Source organism: Anoplolepis gracilipes, chromosome 6 (genome assembly GCF_047496725.1).
Source record: "Anoplolepis gracilipes chromosome 6, ASM4749672v1, whole genome shotgun sequence".
NCBI classification, from domain to species: domain Eukaryota; kingdom Metazoa; phylum Arthropoda; class Insecta; order Hymenoptera; family Formicidae; genus Anoplolepis; species Anoplolepis gracilipes.
In genome coordinates this window covers 9414817-9437951 of record NC_132975.1, presented here as the reverse complement: position 1 = coordinate 9437951, position 23135 = coordinate 9414817, and the positions used below count along the sequence as shown (strand labels likewise).

Here is a 23135-nt window from a genome sequence, read left to right as displayed (position 1 = left end):
TTCTATAACGCTAAATTGGACGCTTCAACGACTGAAAAGCTTTAATTAATATGCTGTCAAATAAATTTGTTTATCCCAGTTTATCCGTCACACGCAGCGTACGGCTTTTGTTTTGTTATTTTGCGGAGACTGATATGTATATGTGTAGTAACGATTAAAATATCAATCTAGCCAAAATTAACAACAAATTTATGTTGTCAGTTTAAAGAGATTTTGAGATATATAATTTTTACAAAATTTATTTTAATATCTTTATTTTTTATACTTTAGAAATTTTCTAAATAATTGTCAATATGAAATTAATGGAAATGGAGAAGAAAAAAGGCAAAGGAAAGATGTGTATCTTTTATAAAAAGTTACAACAAATCATTGAAATATTCTTATAATTTGTTTATTATTGTAATAACTATGTACAAAAGTTGCAGTAAATATATATTTGTATATTAAAATATATATAATATATACAATATATAAATATATATATGGTCAACATACAGTTAATTCGTATAGAGCACTATCAAACATTATCTGCGTCATTTTTTTAAAAGTGAGTTTGATTTTCGCATAAAATTCGAATGTTTCAATGCAGGAAGGCAAAAAGAATTCCTTACAAGCACTTTCATATTTTACAAAAGATTATTTTAATATTTCTAGTCAATGTATTTGTGTATATCATAAAATGCTTATAAAAAACTTATTTTTTAATCGACATGTGCGACCAGCGCTTATTTGTGTCGAGTAGATTCACTTTTATAATTTTAATTTTATCAAATTTTACACATATTAATCTATCAAATTATATTTTGAAAATAATGCCAGATAAGAATTAAAAAAAGTTTTATTAAATTATATAAATTAAGATACTTATGTCTTCTTTACTATTTTTTTTAGAATATTAACGTAATTTTTAATTAAAAATTTGTCTCATTTCTTTGATCTGAGAATAAAAAATACATACAATGTGTAGTTGAATAGTATTACTATATTAGTTATATATATAAATAACACAGAATATAATATTAAATAAAATATTACTTATTTTAAAATGGAATAATTTAAAACTAACTTAAGAATCAACTAATAATACGATATTCTTAAATATTATTTTTTATTACCTATATTTTATGTTATTATAATGATTTGCATTGTATGCAAGGTATGAAAGTTATGCTTGTTATAATTAAATGCATTTATCATAACTTTGTGGTTATCAGCATTTATTAATAACAACAAAGTTGCTTCATCTTTATATAATAATTACATAAATCATCAATCTATTAAGCAGTTCTAACGATATCTTTTAATTTCAATGATATCGATAATCGATCAATATGTGTAAAATATCTTTTTTAGGCTTTAATATTTCCGCTGTCATTGAATAATTATATTTTTCTATACAGATATATTACGAAATGACTAGTCTCTCACTCGTGAACAAAAAATACGTCGCAAGAGTAATTCTTTTGGTTTTTTGTCTTACTCTCTCTATAATCAGAATATAATACTATAAAATCTCAATAAAAAGAGTCGAATAATTATTATTGATTACTTTATTACGACGTTTTTCAGTCACGGGCTAGACAGGAACTTATTGGAAAATGTTTGCAGAGGCGATTACTAATATATCACATACTTTTTTATACTCGCAAATAAACGGATATTTAAATGTACGGAAGTATCAACGTAATAATATTTACAAATATGTTATGGTATAATTTCTATTATGTACGTATAATTGTAATATTACAACATTTTTTCTCGGAAGACAAGTTTTTTTGGTTCTATAGAAGAATCTACCAATCTCTGGTTAATAAATTTTTTGAATGTTGATCATTTTTAAACCTCTCGTGGTTAATTCTCTTGACTCATCCGACTATGTTTATTTATTAATATTATGTTTATATTTTTTCATAACTCAGCGCTAGTAATGACAGGCTGGACAATAGTCCAGGCTTAAAAATATCTATTCTCATATCATTTATATTTCCATAAATCTGGCAGTAAAACAGTAGACACGCATTAATTCAACCTATTGTGATATTTTTGAGCTCTTTTTAATTTTTTTTCACCCTAAGGAATATGCAAATCTCTTTTATGCGTTATAAAGATATAAAAACCTCATCATGTTATTTTATCAAAAAGATAGTCTTTAATATATAAATAGCGATGTCTAATCTCTCTGTAAAGTGAACTTACCAGGTTTTAATATATTTTCGTCAGGATGATAAATCGCAAATATTTTCTCTTCACTTTTTCGTGCCGTTTTCCATATCTACAGTGGTCGAAGTCACTCCGTTGAGCTCGTCCTGGATTTGTTGCAAGCTCTTACCTTTCGTTTCCGGCAATATTAGTACTGTGAAGAGGACGCTAGCGATACAAAATGCGCCGAACATCCAGAAGGTCGCATAGTTGCCGAACGCAGTCTCCATGTTTTTGGAGAACTTGGTGATCAAGAAGGCCAAGAACCAACAGAAGGAAACCGTTATACCGGAAGCCTTGGCTTTAACATTCGGGGCAAACATCTCGCCCATCACGGCCCACGGAAGCGGGCCCCAACCCACGCAGTAAGTACACATGAAGATGATGAGCGAGACTACCGGCAACCAGGATATCTGCGCCACCACATCATCCGCATGCTGCACTTCTTTCAGATAGAAATACAAGCCCATAGCACCCTGTAATGGAAATACACGATCACATGTGATAAAATAGAAAATCAAAAAATTCGAAAATGGAATATCAAAATTTACGCGATAATAAATTTGATGCTACAAAATATATTTGATATTTAGAAAAATTCTAATCTATGATGATTTTTCATCAGCTAAAGAAATTTTTGAAAGCTTCTGTGACAATTTTTATATCATTAAAATTTCAGTTCTAAACTATTTTTTTTTAGTATTAGCAATAAAATATAAGAACATATATAATTATATACATTTTTTAAATGTAAAAAAATAATTTTCGAAATAAAATTTATTTTTAGGGAACCAGCTGTTTGAATTAAGCCTGTACTGTTTCATCATGAATACACTACATTTTGTCATGAATTCGTATCGTATGTAGTCATGCATACGTAATCGTATAGAAGTCCTCCCGCTGAGTGTGTGCTAAATTGCATCTGATGCAATAATGATCGCCGCATTCCAATGATATGTATATTGGCTTGTATAATGATGCTCGACCTTCCTCAAGTCTCGCGGGTATTGTGCGTTCCGCGGGTTCCGCGATGCACTTGTTGCATATGCATCGGACATTTTCGAGTGTGCCAGACTTTGCGTCGCGTTTATTTTTATTTAATTTACATAAGAGGACGTAATATACAATTATAAGCGTATACAAATCATAAGCAGGGATTTTATAAAATCACATCTCCATCTCTTACACATCAGATAATCACATCAAATCACTCGCTTTATTTTCGAACCCGAGACACGTGATAAAAGTAAGAGTTATTAAATCGCTAACTTTTATAATACAATTATAGCAGTGCAATTATGTATGCCGACCATGAACACACATTGCTGTGGAATGTGTTTAATGATCTGATGCATATAATCTACTAATGTGACATGAAAATGAATGTAGGTGGTAATTTCCACACGAGTCGCATCTCCAAAAATTCCGTCAACGATCCTTAGAATTATTCATGAAAAATATAACTCTTTTACTATAAAATTTTAGACTAAAAACAACAGAAAATTTTAATAATTTTAAAAATTATTATATATTAGCAATTTTAATTCATTTATCCTCAAAATATCACAGTAGTTGTAAAAAAATATTATAGATTGTGGTCTAACTGTTTAATAAAATTAAAATGTTCATAAAAAAGTTAATGACTGTTTAAAATTGATTAAATTAATACTTCAAAAAATAATCGTACAGCTTCTAAAGAAAAGCTTAAATTTTATGTTTTTATATTTCCAGGCTCCTTAAGGCTATTTTAATTTTAATGAGCAGTGATATAGCAGTCTACTCTAACAGATTGTTTAAGTTCATCATTTTCTTGTAAGGCGATTTACAGGTCGTTGCATAAAACAACAAGCAAACTTTACGAGAAACAGCGTTGCGTCTACTCCTTAATTAATACACTAACTTTGAACACAATTTTCAATGCAAATTTTTGAACAGATCTGTTTATCAAGTAAAGAAAAATAATAGTATAAGAACGTAAAAGCTTCAACACCAACAGCAAAATTTTATCGTAAATGTGTGTCTTCGTGGCAAAGAGAAGAGATAAATATGTAGTTTAGGATTAAACTTGAAAATAAGAAAAATTACTTACCAAACTGACAGTAGTTCCAATGCCAGAGAAAACGAGGAGCATCCTTCTGCCTGATCTGTCCACGACAAAAGGCGTTACTGTTGATGCTAATAGTTGCACGACACCAATGATAATCGGTGCTAGTTCCGTTGAGACGGAGCTTCCGGCAGCAATGAAGATATTTTGCATATAAAATAATACGACATTGATACCAGTAAATTGTTGGAAGGAAACCATAGCACAAGTGTAGATAAGGGCCTTTAAATTGGCTTTCACCTTAAATATGTCTGAAATACTGACTTGATTTTTGAAAGCCTCATCGATTGTTATCTGAAAAATCAGAAGCAAAATCAAGCGTGTTTAGACAATGAAAATTAGAACAAGAAAATTAAAATGTAATAATCTACACAAGATATTCTGAAATTATATATACATATATATATATATAATAAAATTTTAAAAAATAAAATTGCCAATAACATTCGATTAGTATTAAAGCAAAAACAAAGTTCTATTATTTATTTATATCTTGAGGTTTAATACTTATTGTACAAGTGTTTGAACGTTATTTTTCTTCATTTAATCTAGCATGTGCGATTAAAAGAACAATCGACAATTTCAGGAGACACTGCATTGCAGAAAAAAATATTGAGTATAAAAAGCCAGTCACAATTATTCTGTCATAGCTATACGATATTATAATATAGGATCAAGGAACGGCCTAGCCGCGACCTTATTTATTTAACGTGATCTGACGAGCAATATATTCACATTAGATACGCGTTCGACAATGATTAAACTACGTACTTATAACTGTATAAATAGCGATTACCTTGTCACTTAAATAGAGAAATCTACTTGTCAAAGTCATAAAACAATCCTTAGTAGAATAATTAAAACTGAATGAAATCGCGAGGCATACAAGTTTCCAAGTCACAGATTTTGATATAATTTGATAAAATAAATTTAATTTTAATTTTTCTAATCGCGGAATTAATTTTTCGTTCTCAAAAATAGTTAGAAATTTTTAAAGCAAATAATTTCATAAAAATTGCTACGATTTACCTGTATTTCATCCGCTTCTTTCTGGACAGCTATTTCGGATTTACTACGGAGCTTTGCCAGAGCCTTGATCGCTTCTTCTCTACGGCCTTTACTGAGAAGAAAATACGGAGACTCCGGCATCATTACAAAGCAGACGAAGAAGAGTACTGGTAGAATAGCACACACAATCCAAAAGACTGTGTAGCTGACGAAAGGCCCAATAGCGTAAGAATACAACAATCCGACCGCGATAAAAAGCTGAAGAAAAGAGCCCAGCGCTCCTCTGATAGAAGTCTGAAAAGACAGACAATATTTGTTACTGTACAATGGCCAATTGCAGGAGGGTTTATACAATAATAACTTTATTCTAGTCAAGTTTTAGACAATTTAAGTTAGATGTAAAATGATCTAAAAATATAAATTTATACAAGAATATTTATTTAGAACTCTATTTTAATCATATCTTTTAAAAATAAAATAAAATAATTAATTATAATAAGTCCAGAGAATCCTATATATAAATAATTATCACTATTACACAAGTATTATGCAAAATAAATTACCTCAGCGATTTCGCCACAATACATAGGTACAATTGTGAAGAAAATACCCACAGAAAGTCCAAATATTAGTCGCGCGACATAAAGCTGAGCAACGTGACTTGCGCTAGCGACTAATGCCCATCCAATTGTAAATGGTACGATGGAAAATAACGCTGTTTGTTTGCGTCCCCATCTGAAAAAAATCAATTGAATAGATCAGTTTCCACATTCATCAAATACTAAATTAACATACATTTCATATTTTCATAAAAAAATAGGAACATCTTTATTTTCAATTTGCTGTCTCAAAAAAAAAGGAGTGCACAGTTAAATCATGAAACTCACATATGTTTAAACTTATTTATACGGTCGTACCTTTCTCCGAGGTATCCTGCTAAGAAACTACCGGGAATTGTACCGATAGCCACTAGAGATCCTATCCACGAACTTTGATCACCGTCGATCGGCGATCCCAAAGGTCCTCCATCTTTTTCCAAGTTAGGGAGGACCGGACTTGTCCATGCGAACATCGCACCAGTCGCCACGATGCCTATATTAGCTATAATTAAATTTCAGAATACATTTCTATGCGTAAATAGACACATACCGCGATAAATTAATTTTATTAAATATTTAGTTTGTGTTTGTTATTGTAATCAATCATTAATCTCTCAAATATTTAACATTCCATTATAATAAAACACGTTATTAATCCACAGCTTTTGTATCTAAAGCCTACGTATATGCTGATTGCTATTTTATCACTCCAATGGGATCTGATAAAATATTCATCAGCCTATCTTTAAATTTAAATTTATATTAAGCCGTAGAGAGAGAGAGAGAGAGAGAGAGAGAGAGAGAGAGAGAGAGAGACAGGGAGAGAGAGAGAAAGAGATAAACTTTGTCAAAAATGATTTATATGTGCTCACTCATATATCAGTGGTTCTCTAACATGCTATATATTTAACATATTTATATTAATATATTTATACATTTAATATGCATTTTTTAATAGAGAATAATATAGAATTTTTTCTGTACTCTCTCTCTCTCTCTCTCTCTCTCTCTCTCTCTCTCTCTCTCATGTGTATTTAATATTAAAATATTTAATTTGTGGTTTTTTATTTAAAGAATTTTTTTATTTTAGCAAGAAGTCAGCGACGTTTTTTTTTATTGTAATACATCTTTCGTAACAATCTTAATCTTTTTTTAATTGTAAATAAAAAAATAAAATTTTACGTTATTTAAACGATTATTATAACTTTTGGTTTCTTAATATAAAAATGCTTTTATTTAAAAGAAAATTTATCTCAACAAATTTCACCAAATGCATGATGTCTTATCACCCTCGAGAAATTGACTTTTCAAAGGTGTTTCTGCGCGCGTCTCGAGATTAGCAATTCAATTATGTCAGTGGTCGGAATATGCTTGCCGGCAATGCTTTGCCGACGAAATGCGAATCAAAGCGCGCTTTGAAGGCTTTTCCGGCGATAGAGCGGTTTTACATAATTGTATTTCAGGCAATGCAATACGGTGAAATTCAAGGTTTGCTGCGCTTCCGGTTTTACGGAGCAGTGCACGTACAAACCTTACAAAGTAGAAATTTAAATCACTGCACACTAGAAGATATCCAACAGTAAACTGTCACGTATAAGCTAAATTTTATATTTATTTAAAAATTTACATAAAATAATTTCCCTACATTTTTTATATTTGCACACATTTTTAGTGTTAAACTTTTTAGTATAAATAACAGAAGAGAAAATATTTTTGAATATAATATATATTTTGTACTACAAGAAAAAACTTAATTAATTATTAAATAATATTCTAATTAATATTCTATGTTATTAAATGATATATTCAAATATTTTTATATTTTATATTGCAAATGTATGTAAGAGAAATAATAGCTTTTGCGTACAAATTCATAAAATGAAATATGCATTTATGTATCAGCTTTGTACAAATAACATACATGGTAACGTGAGAAAAATCAGCGGTTGTTTTAACGCAATAATATACTCTTCGAAATTATCACATTTACGTAATCTACGATGCACTCTCATGCGGTTCACTATCGGCCGTGCGTTGCATTATCAAAGAGACAAGAACGTAAGAGACGGTAACGTGTCGTAAGAAACATGTGATATCAAAAGGATACAATCTCGATATTGTCAGAATATTAAAATTGACATTAATGACGCGAATACGAGGAATTGCATTCTCGCATTCCGGAGAAAAATAATGTCCGATCTTTGCCAATCTTGCTTAACAACCTAAGAATAACAAATCAGATATGTAGAAAACAACTCTATATTTATCGTACAAATTACATTAATGTTGTTGTTACCTGCTTTTAGTTTACGATTTGAAATTGTGTTCACAAATTATATGTAACATTTAATGGACACGCGATTATTCAAACAGCCCTGAAATGTATTGCGTATATATATATATCACAGATAACCAGAACAATATACTGAATTACGGGAAAAATTGCAAAAACAGACAATAAATTGTATTATTGCGAGCAAAATTTGTATCAATGATATAATTTAATTAACTTGTTTCATATATAATCGTGCGCTAAATAATTAATTATCAAGACATTTCTCGTAAATAAAAAATATTATTCTAAATAGAAATTGGAAGTGGTCGAATTATTTTAAATAACCATTAAGTTGATAAAACGTTCCTTAAATAATTTTTGATTGTTAAATTATATCATATAAAACAAGTGCATAATTAATCACTCATGCGTTATAGATAAACGGTGTTTGAAATAAATAAGATAAACAAAATATTTACTCGTGAAGCCTAATCAGCATCATTGTGTAGGCTTATCTTTACGTTTCCTTTCGGCTGTACGATTTAGTATAATGTCGTATTAATTCCGTTACGATTAGCAAATTATTTTCTGACTGACCCCGTGTATGGGTGCTACATGATAGCAATTATCTATCATATTTATTGCGTTGCAATAAATCCATGTCAAGTATCATCACGAATACAAAAATTCATGCAGATCTGCGTTCAGTTTCAGCGTTTTGCAAACGAATATAAAACGAGGTAAAATGAAAAAGAAAGAAAGAGACAAAGAGAAAGAGAAAATCACATTTCATAGAAAGGGTTATATAAGTAACATCTCATCTTTGATCCTACAAAACTGTATGGTAAACATTTTTTTGTACATCTTATTATTCATTTATTACATCATTTCCCAAACGGTTTAACTTTTCTCTTATTGCTTAATTATAATCATGATATTATTTACCCTCTTCGTATAATTTTTATTCTAATTGTGAATATTTAGTTATATTTAGTTACTAATGAGATTTAATAATCTAATTTAAAAAGAGCAGAGAACAAATATTCAACTAAATGTTTAAATAATTAAAATTATTTATTTTTAAAACTTACAGTAAGAAATAGTTTGCCATATAAAATTTTTAATAAGTTATAAAAAATTTTATTTTTCTTTCTCTCTGTACATATATAATAATATTACGTACTATTTCATATATTTATAATTATCATCGATATTAAATGACATTCTAGATTAATATATTTTTTTGTCACGATATTCAGCAATCTTTCGTTACGTTATGCATAACTTTTTTATTCGGAATCTCAAGCAAAGATTCTTGACCTTTATTACACAATTAAGGAAAAACACTGACTATCTTTAAATAAAGTTATCATAATCACGCGAGAGTTCCAAAATAAAAACATTGATATCAAAAGAGGTGCGTCGCGAAAGATGCTACGAGTGATGAGCCTTTGCCCCTAATCAAGATAACATAGTGATGCTGCATTAAATAGTCAAAATCGTAAAATCACGATAACTCGTCATTAAATTATAAGATAATCCGTTTAAATATTCAATTTTATATTATAGCGTTAGCTTATTGAAGCTGCAATCATAACTGCATGCTTTTTTATTGCAAGTTGTATAAGATAATCCGCCCCCTTGTTAACACGCACTACATGACATATGCCACATGATTATACGACAAAAATATATGAACAAGCGACAAAATGGCCCGTGCAAATGATAAACGCGAAATAAAGCACGATATATATATATATATATTTATTTATTTATTTATTTATTTATTTATTTATTTATGTATAATATATTAAAATTTATTTTAATAAAATTAAAATAATACATCATATTATATATTCTAATCTACATTTTTTTTAATACATAAGCTATCTATATAGAAAAGCAAAACTAATAAAATATGTTATATAATCTTAACATCAATAAAGAATGATATTGGAAATTCATCAATCACTTCGGCGAGAAAAGTACAGCCATAAAAACTGTTTTTATCGTTATGATAAGGTAATCTAACTTATAGCCGGCGAAAAGTATAGCTACTTCCATTTTCTGATGTAAAAAGAGCAATTTTTCACTTTTTGAACAATATCGCGATAACAAATCGCGTAATGGGTAATGACAATAACGCGTGGAGGAAATATGATTACGTTCCACAGATTTGCGAGTGATTTTGATGACGTTCGATAGTAATAAAACAGAGCACATTATCTTTTATATTTTTATATCTGATTGTTAAATATTTTTATCTTATTATCGTTATTTTATTGCGCAAAATCGTTTACATTGATATTGTGTTAATTGACAAACATTGACGTCCACGCAACGAAACTGCATCTGACAGCAATCAAAACATGCGTAAAATCGCGAAAAATAAATAAATAACAAACAATCGATGACGAATGCATGGGAGGCGTTACTTCAGATAATGCAATATTCAAAGAAATATCTTGGTAAACTGTAAATAAAACTATCATACATATTATCAACGATAAAATGTAGTTCCAACAACAATATTAATTGTTGCATAGTAGATATTGTAGGTTGTATTATTATATAATCTTGTCATCAAAGATTGATAAAGATACACAATTGAATAATATTTTGCTGTAAAAGATAAGGTCAGAATATAAAAAATTGTAAAAAATTATTTACTATGAAATAAAAATACGCGAATCGATTCTAATAATATTCTTGTGGAAATATAAAATCTCTTCTATAAATACAAAGGTTTTTTTGTGAATATCAAGCTTCCTGTTTTTAGATCAATGTGAGAATGAGGATAGTCAGTTAAATTTATTTATCAATATAGATTAAAATATTTTAATAAATTACATCTGATATCTGTAGATTGATTACCTAGATCAGATAAAATTTTGTTTTCCAATTAACTCCAATTAATTTTTGAGAGTGTATTTTATCAAAAAAGTATTATTTTGTTTAAATTAAATTTACTTGATAAACAAGATTGGAATATTCGACTTTAAAAAAAAACTCAAAAATTATCAATCTAATATTTCGTCCCAAGGCATTCTATATTTTATAATATATTTTTTTATTTTGTGATTAATCTTTTGCAGTACTAGATAAACTTCTGTATATTTAATAGAAATAAAATTTTTGCTTGGAAGCACAAATAGTTTGGAATTTCGGACATAAAAGTAGATGAATCGGTCATCAATATAAAAATTTCTACGCTATAAAGTCTCGCAGAGAAATGAATATATTGAACCGACCAGATACTCACGTTCGCTATATATTTACAGATTATAATAGAATATCAGCGAGCAACATATATATATATTCTATAGCAAATATATTATACGCACAATGACCATGACTTCATTCCGGATTTATCCGGAGTTCCGTAGTAGAAACTTTTTTGTCAGAGGACAAATCAATTATATAAATTATTGTAGTTATGTTTTGTCTTTTTGTAGTTTGTCGTTTCAATTCATTATTTATAAAAAAGAGAAATCTTTCATCTATATCTTAATTCTCATATAAATAAAGAATAAAAACGTTCGTTTTCTCTGCAGTTATAGAACTTTGCTCTCGTTGCTCGTGTATTTTGAACTATTGCATGAGTTGATGTTTGCAAAACCTAATCAGAGCTAATCTGAATTTTTATTTCCAAGCGTGGCGCTATATGCGTGCCGATAACTGCAAAAGTTTTAAGTTTTTATTCTTTTATTTTATTATACTTTTGCTTGCAGTTTCCGGTTTTGGTGAAAAAAAAACATTGCTAAGGAATCGAACCTGATGGGGCGAATTTACGAATTAGATTGATCTATTCCTCGAGGGAGAAGCATTCTAATTCAGACTCTCACTTCGAAATCTCGTACACTCGGCCGTTATGATTGTGCCACTAATGAGGAAGTAATTTAAACCGATTGCAATCTTTGTCGGCTAAGATTGAATTTGGTCGAGCACCGGATGCGAATCGTTTAATATTCCCGTCATCCGAATACTCGAAGGACTCCACGATGGACACGAATCATGGCACGTAGCTCGTTGTCGTCCTCCGCTCTCTTCCTGATACGATGTTCTCGAGTGCATTCTCTATGCTAATACCTCAAGTTCCTGCTAATCTCGATTTGATCGACCGGGAATCACCGAGTCGAATAATCAATCTCGGGTTTTTCTTTTCTTATTACATGACGATTTCATGCTAATTCAATAGCGAATTGCACAGAGTTTTTTTTTACCTACTAAATTAATTCTTGAATTCTATTTGTGATTAGACGTTAAAAGAAAAATACATTTTTAAGAGATGTAATATCTTCGATGGCAAATATCTTCATTATAAGATCTTTATGTAATGTATGTGTTAATACAACGTAAATAATGAATTCATATTTCTTCAAAAGAATTATTTTAAACAAAAAAAGTGACATAACATTTATAAACAGTTTTTGTCAGATTAAATGCATTATCACTTAAACAAATATCTTGTTAAAAAAATAATATCTTTGAGAAATCGAATGTTAATCTACTTTAGAAACTAAGTTTTTTTTAATACAATCGAGTGATTATTATCGTCAAAGAGATTCGATACAGTTAACGAAAAATGTATGACTATATTCTCTATCTCTATAGTTACTGTAATCAATCTTTGATTTGTTGACATTTTGTAAGAAATTATTTCCTCAATGCCAAATATGTTTGTAAACAAGATTAAAGTAACTTAGAATACGTCTCTAAACATATCCAGAAAATCAATGAATTTTTTCATAACTTTTTAACAGTGCAAAATAAAAGAAAATGTTTCAAATAAATGTTATTAATTTTAATGAGAGCTATCCGAATATAAAAAAAATTGTACCCGGTTCCATTTAAAAAATGAGAGATTCTCTTTTTTACTTCCCTAAAAGCCCCATACAATTTTTTTTACACATAAATAGTCAACCCTTGTGTACCATTTAATGTAAAAAAAAATTCAACTTCATATTTTCAATAGTTTTGGAGAAAATAAAAAGTAACAGGTTATTTGACTCGGCTTGTATACTTGAAATGAGAAAAAAATAATTAGCGGAGAAGAAGGTATGTGGCGAAAATATCAGAAGCTTTTGTGTTGTTATGATAATATTTGTATTTGAATGCATCACATGAACTGTTCATGTGTATTTGAATGCATCACTGAATTCACTTGGTTCAATATTTTCATTATTGTTGTTTTGACACACTATTATTTACTGAAGTTTTATAAAGACTGTGTAATACCATTAAATATTATTATACTGCATCAATTATGATTAACATATATAAACATATATAATTAATTGAATATCTTGTTTCGCGGTCAAATGTTTTATTATGTATGTATATTAATAAATTATTAATAAATGATTAATAAATTATATGTATATTAATAAATTAAGATTATTTACTCTTTAAAAGTATATAATTGCGGGCAAATTTTAAATATTCTGAAATGTATTTTATGTAGTATACTATATACGCACATAATATTTACACAAGCTAGGAGAATAATTTCGATTCTCATGGGTTTCAATAATGGCGTCGGAAAAATGGAATTGTATACATATGCAAAATGCATGTGCAGCTGCAGCGTATCGTATGTGATGAGACATATTGTACCCTTTATTTTCTTCAATTAACGTCATTCGGAGGAATCAAAGAAATAAGTGCACTATTAAAAAGCAAATTGTGCGATCTACTCTCCCATTATCCAATCTGTAATTATTATCCAATCTATTCGTTAAAGAGACCCACGCTATACTATGTCGGAGAATACATTGTTTAATTTGTCTGGGAGAAATTTAAAATAATTTTACATAAGAAAACTAAAAGCTAAATGCTCTCTACGTTGTATAAATGTTTAACATACAAAATTTAATATACAAAAATATAATAAAGTGGAAAAAGGAATCTTTCAAAAATTAAGAACTATGTATTTATATTCGAGAAAACCTCAGAATTGTATTCAAAATTATTTAATCTTGATATGTCAAAAATCGTGAAGATGGCACCTCCTTTACGAAGTCTTGTTTCAGTCATAATGGACAGAACTATTTTTAAAATTATCAAGAATTTTGTTTTGTTTTGAATAATTCAAAACTCTTAAATAAAAATATAAATGTATAATATATACTTTAATAATTTTTATCAATTTTAATCAATTTTTTTACAAGGTTACTTCTGGTAGCTAGAAAATAGAGAATGACCAGACAAATTACGAATAAGAAGCCCGTGTGAAGAACACTCTCTAAAGTGTCATATTAATCGATCGAGTGAGTATCAACGCGAGTCGATCGTTATATTAATATATCATTGATAAAAGCAGAAGTTGCACTTTATATTTTTAATTAAAAAAATAATATATCAGGTAGGATATGAGTTGATTGTATAATTATTACTGTCATTATAGTGGAAGCTACGCTTTCACACGAAGAGTGTGAAATATATATAAATATACATGCTTGAATAAATGAATAAATTAATTTATCAGATCTTATTTACAGATGAAATAAGAACATTTTTTATCAGTGTCATTATGTTTTGATGAAATTCGTAAACAAAGTGACTGCCAGGAAAACAATGTTTCGGTACCTAATTAATTAATTTGCTTTTGTTCTCAAGAAATTTTAGCTTTGAAAGTCAGACTTACCTGCCGCAGCGGCCAGAATCTGGACGAGCTTGGAACCTTTTTCCGTCATATCTTCAGGATGAGAATTGTCAACGACGCGGAACGATGTCCTGCACGACTTCTTATCACGTTCTGTACTCAGTTCTACTGATTTTTTGTCGGGGGTGGCTGTATCAAACACCGCCGAAGAGGAACTCACTGGTACAGGGCTGTAAGCATAGTCTTTATACGAGCGCCCCTCTATCTCTTCATTGTCGCGAGTGGGAGTCATTTTCTCGATCTCTCGCTCTCTCTCTTTCTCTCTCTCTCTATCTCTCTCTCGCTTTCGTTCGCTCGCTCGCTCGTTCGACTTCTAATCGTTTCCACGTTTCTCTCCCACTCTCTTCTTTTGACGCTCTTCGTCAGAAGCGAAGATCTCGATCACGGCTCGTTACAACAGTACAGGATGCAACGACCGACACGATGATCTCGAGTCCTAGACCCTGAAACGAAGCGATGTCAAGGTCGCATAGCTACAAAACAATCTCACAATTTCCTCATCGATAGGGATGACTGATAAGAGTTTCAAATTACAAACGAATAAAGAAGAAAGAAAAAAGTACAGAGATTTTTCGAAATTTATTTTAGGCTGTATTAATATTAAATAAAATAAATGTAAATAAACATTTAATAGACATTTAATAATTTGGTAATGTTTATGAAAGGAGGAAAGTACATTTGTATCTTGAAGACGTAGAAAATAGCTTAAAAAAATTGCGTAATTCTACAATAAAAACAAATTAAATTGTAATTAAGCGTAATTAAGTGTAATTAAGTTTGATTTTAATCTAGATTCCATAAAACTTTTATAGAAGAGACCGCAAATATTACATGACAAATGTATCTATTTGAACATCTTTCAACTTGGATCAATATTTTTCAAGTAAATATATATATATATATATATATGTATGTATGTGTGTATATATGGAATTACATTATCTAGAAAAATAATTTGTTTTGAGATTTTTATTTAAAAAATTGTTTACAGATATTTTTTTACGAATATTTTAAGATGTGATTACAAAAACTATTTTATAAATTTTTTATAAAATAGTTTTTATATTAAATAAAGATATTATTGGCTAGTTTGATCGTCCTACTTACATTACCTGCTATTTTATAAAATTCAATGTCTATTTTAGCGCCAGTAAATGGCATTGGCACAAATCTATCCTATAGGATATCACTGCAATCGAAAATGATTTCCCTTTCTTTTACTGGTATTCTCCCTAATATAAACTGAAGGAAAATCGATAATGCGCTGTACCAAACTTGTCGTAATAACGCTAATGCAAGCGAGCGAGCGATCGATTAAACCGCGCGAGAAGTGGAATCAATCGTGATAAGATGCTGGATAGAATACTTTGTCCACGTTTCATTTCGTGCTATTTTATTCCAATTAACGTATCCAAATGTATTTATTAGTCACATGTTAATGCAAATATTATTTGACTAATATCTCGTTAAAATCATCGTTACTTCATTTTTTTTCCTTTATCGTGAGACGGAACTTTATTGCATTTCTATTCTGCTGATTGAAATACACAGTGTGGAATAATTCCAAGAAAAAATTTTCTGCCTAACTCCACCCACTTACGCGTCAGGAGAAAAATCAATAAAATCCAGGACTGATTTACTCGTGTCCTGTGATGTCGACCCGCAACCGATACTGCGTTACGCACATGCGTATCGTCACTAACTCTCGATTATGAATCAACAGAATCTTCGATATAGATATAAACTAACGAAGTTCTTAAACAAAGAGATAAGCAAATAATAAAAATTAAATTTTACAAAGTATATTTGTAAAGTATATATAGATGGCGAAATTACTTTCTACCTTTTAAATGCAATTATGCGTTACACAATTATTTATATAAAATCATGAAAATTGAAGACAACGGATGTTTGTTAAAAATTCTAAACAAAGTTAAATAGAGCTCGTGAAATAGATAATTTACAATGTAGATGTTGGTTTTTGTTAAAATGAAATAAATAAAATACTTGCTGCAACATGGTAAATAAAATATATTTATATTGACTTGATTAATTAATTAAAGATATTTATGAACAAGAATTTTGCGTATAGTATAATAGCCTATATAAATATGGCGTATAAACTCAAATTTTCTCTTATTAATATTTTTTATTATCTTTATTAGACTCATTTTTATTCCAAATATTAAAAAGATTCATTTAGAAACAATTCCACAAGGCTTGAATGAACTGTAATTAAAAGAAATATATTTAGAAATTATTTTGTTAGAATAAGTGTATTTTTTACGTGCACTTGACGCATTGATTATAAAATTATTTTGTTTGGAATAAAGAGGATTCACAGTCTAATGGATCACAAAGTGTCAATTATGATCAAATAAAGTCATATCTAGATTGAATGATTAAATTACAATGTATTAACGTGCACACTTGTTCTAACAAACAAACTTTCGAAATGATTAATTTAATATTTGACGCATATTCGACTTATACTGTCGCATTATCACTTTTATAACCGAAATGAATTAAAACATTTTCAGAACAAGGAATGAAATAAATTGTTTCACGCGCGTGGAATGCTTATTATCGCGTCAACGAAAAATTCCACTTTTTCCACATTCTTAACTTGTTTCTGACGTAACATCTTCAAAGGATCGATAATCGCCCCATTCGTCACACTTTTTTAGAAACGAAAGAAATAAAGTTGCGTACTCATTGTGTATCGATAATCTAATTACAGTGTATTTATCGTTTATCGATAGCAGCCCGATGATCTCGCCCGATTTTGAGAGATTACAGGAAATTCGCGATGGATAATCCCATAAAAAAGAAGAAATAAATCACTTACCGCCGTCGCACATGCACTTGATTAAAATGATCTTTTCATCAAGTAAGAGCTGCATTATAAGCCTTCGATTAATATCTTATGTAATAAATAAGGCGCGATAGATTATCGGAATATATCGTGTGTGTGTCGACCGTTATACCAATCGTTCATATCGTATCTTTGTTACAGTAGTCCTTGATAACGATAAACAGATAAATAGATTAATCTCTATAGCGTCACTTTAACATCGATTACACGTAAATTCATCATAAAATATTGATCCACGATCACGCGGATTCTACTAAATGCCAATCGTTACAAATCACAAACATACATCTTCTTGCTAAAGTGTTTATTCAATCAATTAAGCATGACGTATAATGCCATAATCACAATTTTCTTCCATCCTTTTATTTTTTATCTTTTATAAAATTTATTTTATTACTTTTTTAGTTTTAATATATTTTTGCAACTTTTTCCTTCAGAAGATATATTTAATTTTTTTGCGGCGGTAATGTATAACGTAATGAATGAAAATATAATTAAAGTTGAAAATTACAAAAACTGCGTATTTTTTTATGGACTTTTATGGATAATATAAAAAACAAATTAGATTTATATATTCAACATATTCGATAAAGATATAACGTACAAATCGAATGCAGAATGTCACATGCACAATAATTTTCCAATAACTAAATTTAAAATTATAGGCACGTCAGTATAAATACAAATAAATAAAAAAGGCAAGTATAATATAATAATTTTTTATAAATTTTATCACTCAATCAATTTGAACACTACCTCGTGAGCAATTCATGTGCGATGGTTAAAATATTGTACAATATTTATCGTGTGCCGTTACCGTGTAAAGCAAAACAAGCAAGTGATTTATTTCTCACATTTGCAACCAAGCATTATTTTCAACATTTTAACAAATGCGCATATTTAATTATTCCAAACCAAACATGATTCATGGTGATTAATTTCATCCTATGGCGAGCTTTTATACAATTCAACTCTTAATTAATCATTACATGCGAGAAAGAAGCGAATTAATTGGAATAAACGAATTAATCAACTCAACAGGATATCGATTGCACAAGCTTTCAGCAAAAATTATGTACGAGGTAATTATAGCCAGTTAATATTAATCAAGATTAATAAAAATGCTTATTCATCGTTATTGTAATTAGAATTATGATCTGGAAAAAGAAAAGATATGCACAATATAATATGTGTTGTAAATTAAAAATAATTGAGATATAAGTTATACTCTTGCAAATAAATCAAATTAAGAAATTGAAATTGAATTATTTGCCTCGATTGAAAGTACCGAGTTTCTATTGACACTATTGGCAACTGAGCAAATATAATCACGAGAAATCACGTGTAGTAATATTATAAAAAGACTTTTTAAAAACTATAAAGTAAAAAATATATAAGTGATGAAAACTATAACGAAAATTGGCTTCATACATCAATAATCTACGTGATTGTTTGTCTATGTACTAGTAGCGTCAACAACAGAAACTCTCGGCAAACTCGCGTTTCCAATCGTCTCTAAAAGGGTGGCGAATTGTTCAAACAAGTTCTTAATTCAATTTATTTGCGCATCGTTATATAATTTACACCTCGTAATTTTCCTTTAATTTGTAGTACAGCAGTTTCTCTCCATTATAGTTATCGTGATAGTTTATAGTGTATATGTAAATATTTCATAAGCATATTTTTTTCTATTAAAGAATGTTTTAAAATGTTAAAAAGATTTTTGTGAAAAAGATTGATCTTGTATTCAGAATTCAAATATTGTCAGTTTCAATATCCTATTCTATAAACAAGCATATTGATAGCAAAAAAAATTGAAAGAAAAATGTAAACGCGTCATTACTATCAATTACTCGATGTCAATTCATAAAGTCATAACAAACTTTTTAAGGTCAAAAACAGACAAGTCTCGAGCTGCATCACTTATGCTAATCACGCGATTTCATCATCGATATTTCAGCGTTTTTCACAAAGCCAACATATCGATCGAAAAACTTGAGTTCCGACCAAAACTGTTCATTTCAGAGGGACTCACTTAATTAACCAGTCTTAAGCTTTTCGGGCCTTTGAAATTTGTCAAAAAAATCGCGCTGTGAAGGACCGTGAAGTCTTCTAACAAAGAGTTCATCGACTAAAAAGCTAACGTGACATAGTCGATAATTAATCTTCTGCTGTCTTCTGAATTTTTAAATAATCGCTGTAATACGCAACTACGTAGCCCGTATTATGAGCACAACAAATCATTACTTTTTCTAGTCTGTTACTATAGTTTTTACTGACATGTACACAAAGATTCTCTCTATGACGATTCCTCTCAAATCCCTCTAGTTGGAGACACATCGCGGAATGCTTATTCACTGCATTATCAGTCTGAAATTGCTATGAAAATATCGATATTATTTTTTTCGTTGCAACTGATTGTGAGAGTTTTTTCTACGAAATAATTGAGTTTAGAGAAATATAAATTATTTTTTAAATTAATATAAATTAAGCTTTTAATCTTAATGAATAATAATGTAAAAAGTATTTATTCTGAAAATAATATATTAAATGTATAAATAATTCTGTAGTTATTTAAGTCACAGATTTTAGAGTTTAATTTAAAATTAGATGCATGTTATAAAATTAAAAAAGCATGAAAAAAATAAAGAAAAATTAACAAGGATATATTGCTTTTTGTTAGTAATTTACTTTTTGCTAGTAATTTAGTTTTAGTAAAAGTTAGTTTAGTTTTAGTAAAAGGATTTTGGAATTTTTCTCAAAAGAAAGCTAATTTTGTTCATAGAATCAAAAATTGGCGCAATAAGTATTATGTCGCCGTTATATGGGTGCATTATGTAAAAAGATACAAAAAAATTCCACTGCAAAAAAATGGGAAATCAGTTTTATCACAATGCTATTCCCAGACTGAAATTAACTGTTAATATCGTTAACATAAGCGCGCATAAATACGATGACTAATGCAACAAGAAGTCAGTTAATGCAAGTCAATTTTTAAACGACGTACATACCTCTTCGCGCGTAATTTTCATTGGAACGACCAATGATCTAATACGTAAAAAATGTATGACGCGTATAAAAAAAAAGGAGATTAAATGCCGCGGAGGGAATTAGTGGAAAACGTGAATAAAATGATACGGCGCAGATAGTGTGCCATGCACAAAACGTGATCAAGTTTATTTATCTCGAGTCACTTACGTCCGATGCACCTATAGCGTGTGAAAATGCGCATTACGTTGTCGAAGATTTCACATTAAATCTTTACGTGATAAATCACACAGCAAATTATCCGTTTAAATTTATTTTTTAATTAAAGGATTTTTAGGAATTAAATTAATTAAATACTTTTTTTGTTATTTTATGTAAAGATAAATTAAATAAAAGCTGATCTATATGTGTGTGTGGATAATTTTATAGTACACATTAAACAAAAGAAAATACATTACTTTTATCATAAAATCTTTGAAAAGTTTTGAAACAGAGAGTTTAAGCAGATTTCTTCTAACAAGAATTTAATTTCTGAGATATTTTAAGATTGAAAGGGATAATCCTTCTCATATTCTACAATTTCGACATTTAATAATTCTTTTCTTTTCTCTCTTTCTTATTTTATTATAATTTTTATATTATATTTCTTTGTCTTTAATTTTTTTAATCAACAATTTACATAAACTTAATATAATTCCAAAAGTAATAAGAGTGTAGTATTTATGGCATAATAGAGCCGAATATATATAATGTGAATTAAAAATAAAATTACTAGATAGTTTATTGCTTAGTCAAAAAGTTTATAAATATTACAAACTAAACGCAATAGATAAAGAGAAAAGTCGTGGCGGAATAGTTTAAATCTAAGTTCTAAATAAACGATAATAGTGATTACAGTAAAGGAATTGTTTATATAAAAGACATTTCGGCTTGACTTTTCAAGCCATCTTCAGCGCAGAGAATAAGGGGAGCGATAAAACAATTAGAGTATATATAAAATATTAACACACAAAGTAGTCAGAGGTGTAAAAATTTATAAGTTGAGAATCATAATCCGCCGTCTTGGTCCAACAAAATAGTGAGTGTCTCAAAGTGTAAAACATGTGTTAAATCTCTCTAGTTGGTTAGGAGGAAGACACCGTAATTTAATTGAGTTCTTGTAAACGTCTGAAAGATGTTAAAAGATGGTAGTAAAAAGCTAAGCAATGTACACGATGAAAAGTATCAGAATTAAGCAATCATCGTGTAGGATTAATAGTTTTTAACCTCAATAATTAAAATAATCTTAGTTAACTTACATGAAGAATTTTTTTCTAATTTATAGGTGACAATTGTCGTAGTAAAAAGTTATTTAAGCGAGGGCACTCAACACTGATGGAGGACGGCAAGCTAACGTCGCTGTCCGTTTATTAATAAGAGCGCTATTTATACAACATAACAGCCTAAATTTGCAGACCGATACTGAATGTTACCCGACGTGTATAATAACATTACTGACAAACTCTCTGCTCCGCTACTTTAACAACAATACGTAAAAATAAGCAAAACAAAATATTTCAGTTATTTATAACCGTGAATGATTGTCCACTAGTTTTACAGCCAAGTAGCTATAAACTTAAAATGTATTTTAGTAAAAACAATCATAGCTGACAGGAACATTCATCCAAAAATTATTTTATTAATAAAAAACAATTTTTGTCAACATTAAAAATGTATAATCCGCGTCATTTCGCGTGGAAAAATTTTTTGCTTCGGAAAAATGTTAATCTTCTTTTATATAATTTTTATGAAACTTATTTCACGATACTAATTGATATTCAATCTCTCTTTATTAATTATGCAGCGGTAAATTATACTTGTTAGATACACAAAAGACTTGAAATAAACGCGACAAGCTGTGAGTTGCATATTAATAGATAGATAAATCATCTTATTGTGAATTTAAAATTTTCCATTTTCCAGTTCGTTTCTGGAAAGTTTTACTTGATTTTCCTACGGAGGAATAGCATTACGTCAATGAAATTCCATTGATAATTCCTGTAAAAAACTTATTCTTATCGTTGGGAAGAAATTATAATTGTTTGCAATTGTTTTTCATAACTGTCTCGAGTGCTTTGATAATCTTCCAGGTTTAAAGAAAAAAAATCTTAATAGGATGTCCTAAAATGACCGTACAATCTTTTCAGAACGAATTCTCTGATCAATTTGGAAACAATTTTTCCTAACCAAAAATATAGAAGAAAGTCATCATTTTTGGCAAATATTTGCAAACAATTTTTGCTATCATATATCTTTGTAAATAATTAAGTAAGCTTTAAATTAAAATTTTATTGACGTAAACTCCACCTGAAATTAACTGAAGAATCTTATAATCTTTTACTTTCACAATGTTTAATTTCTATTTAAATTCTGTTTTTCAATCT

At 29.1% G+C, this 23135-nt stretch overlaps 1 protein-coding gene across 1 annotated transcript; it reads right to left on the bottom strand.

Moving 5' to 3' along the window:
- Positions 1–488: 488 nt before the first annotated feature.
- Positions 489–17783, bottom strand: LOC140667340 (facilitated trehalose transporter Tret1). Its single transcript, XM_072895192.1, has 7 exons — positions 17698–17783; positions 14832–15292; positions 6229–6412; positions 5875–6046; positions 5333–5605; positions 4289–4597; positions 489–2675 (listed from the first exon to the last, which is right to left on the bottom strand). Exons 2-7 carry the CDS (start codon positions 15079–15081, stop codon positions 2247–2249), a joined length of 1617 nt encoding a protein of 538 aa, XP_072751293.1. The 5' UTR covers positions 15082–15292; positions 17698–17783; the 3' UTR covers positions 489–2246.
- Between the last annotated feature and the right edge of the window lie 5352 nt (positions 17784–23135).

Coding starts and splice junctions, on each gene's coding strand:
- LOC140667340 (XM_072895192.1), bottom strand. CDS start 15,081: ATGACTCCCACTCGCGACAATGAAGAGATAGAGGGGCGCTCGTATAAA. Junction 6,413..14,831: donor GATTCTGGCCGCTGCGGCAG/GTAAGTCTGACT, acceptor ATTTAATTATAG/CTAATATAGGCATCGTGGCG. Junction 5,606..5,874: donor ATTGTGGCGAAATCGCTGAG/GTAATTTATTTT, acceptor CTGTCTTTTCAG/ACTTCTATCAGAGGAGCGCT.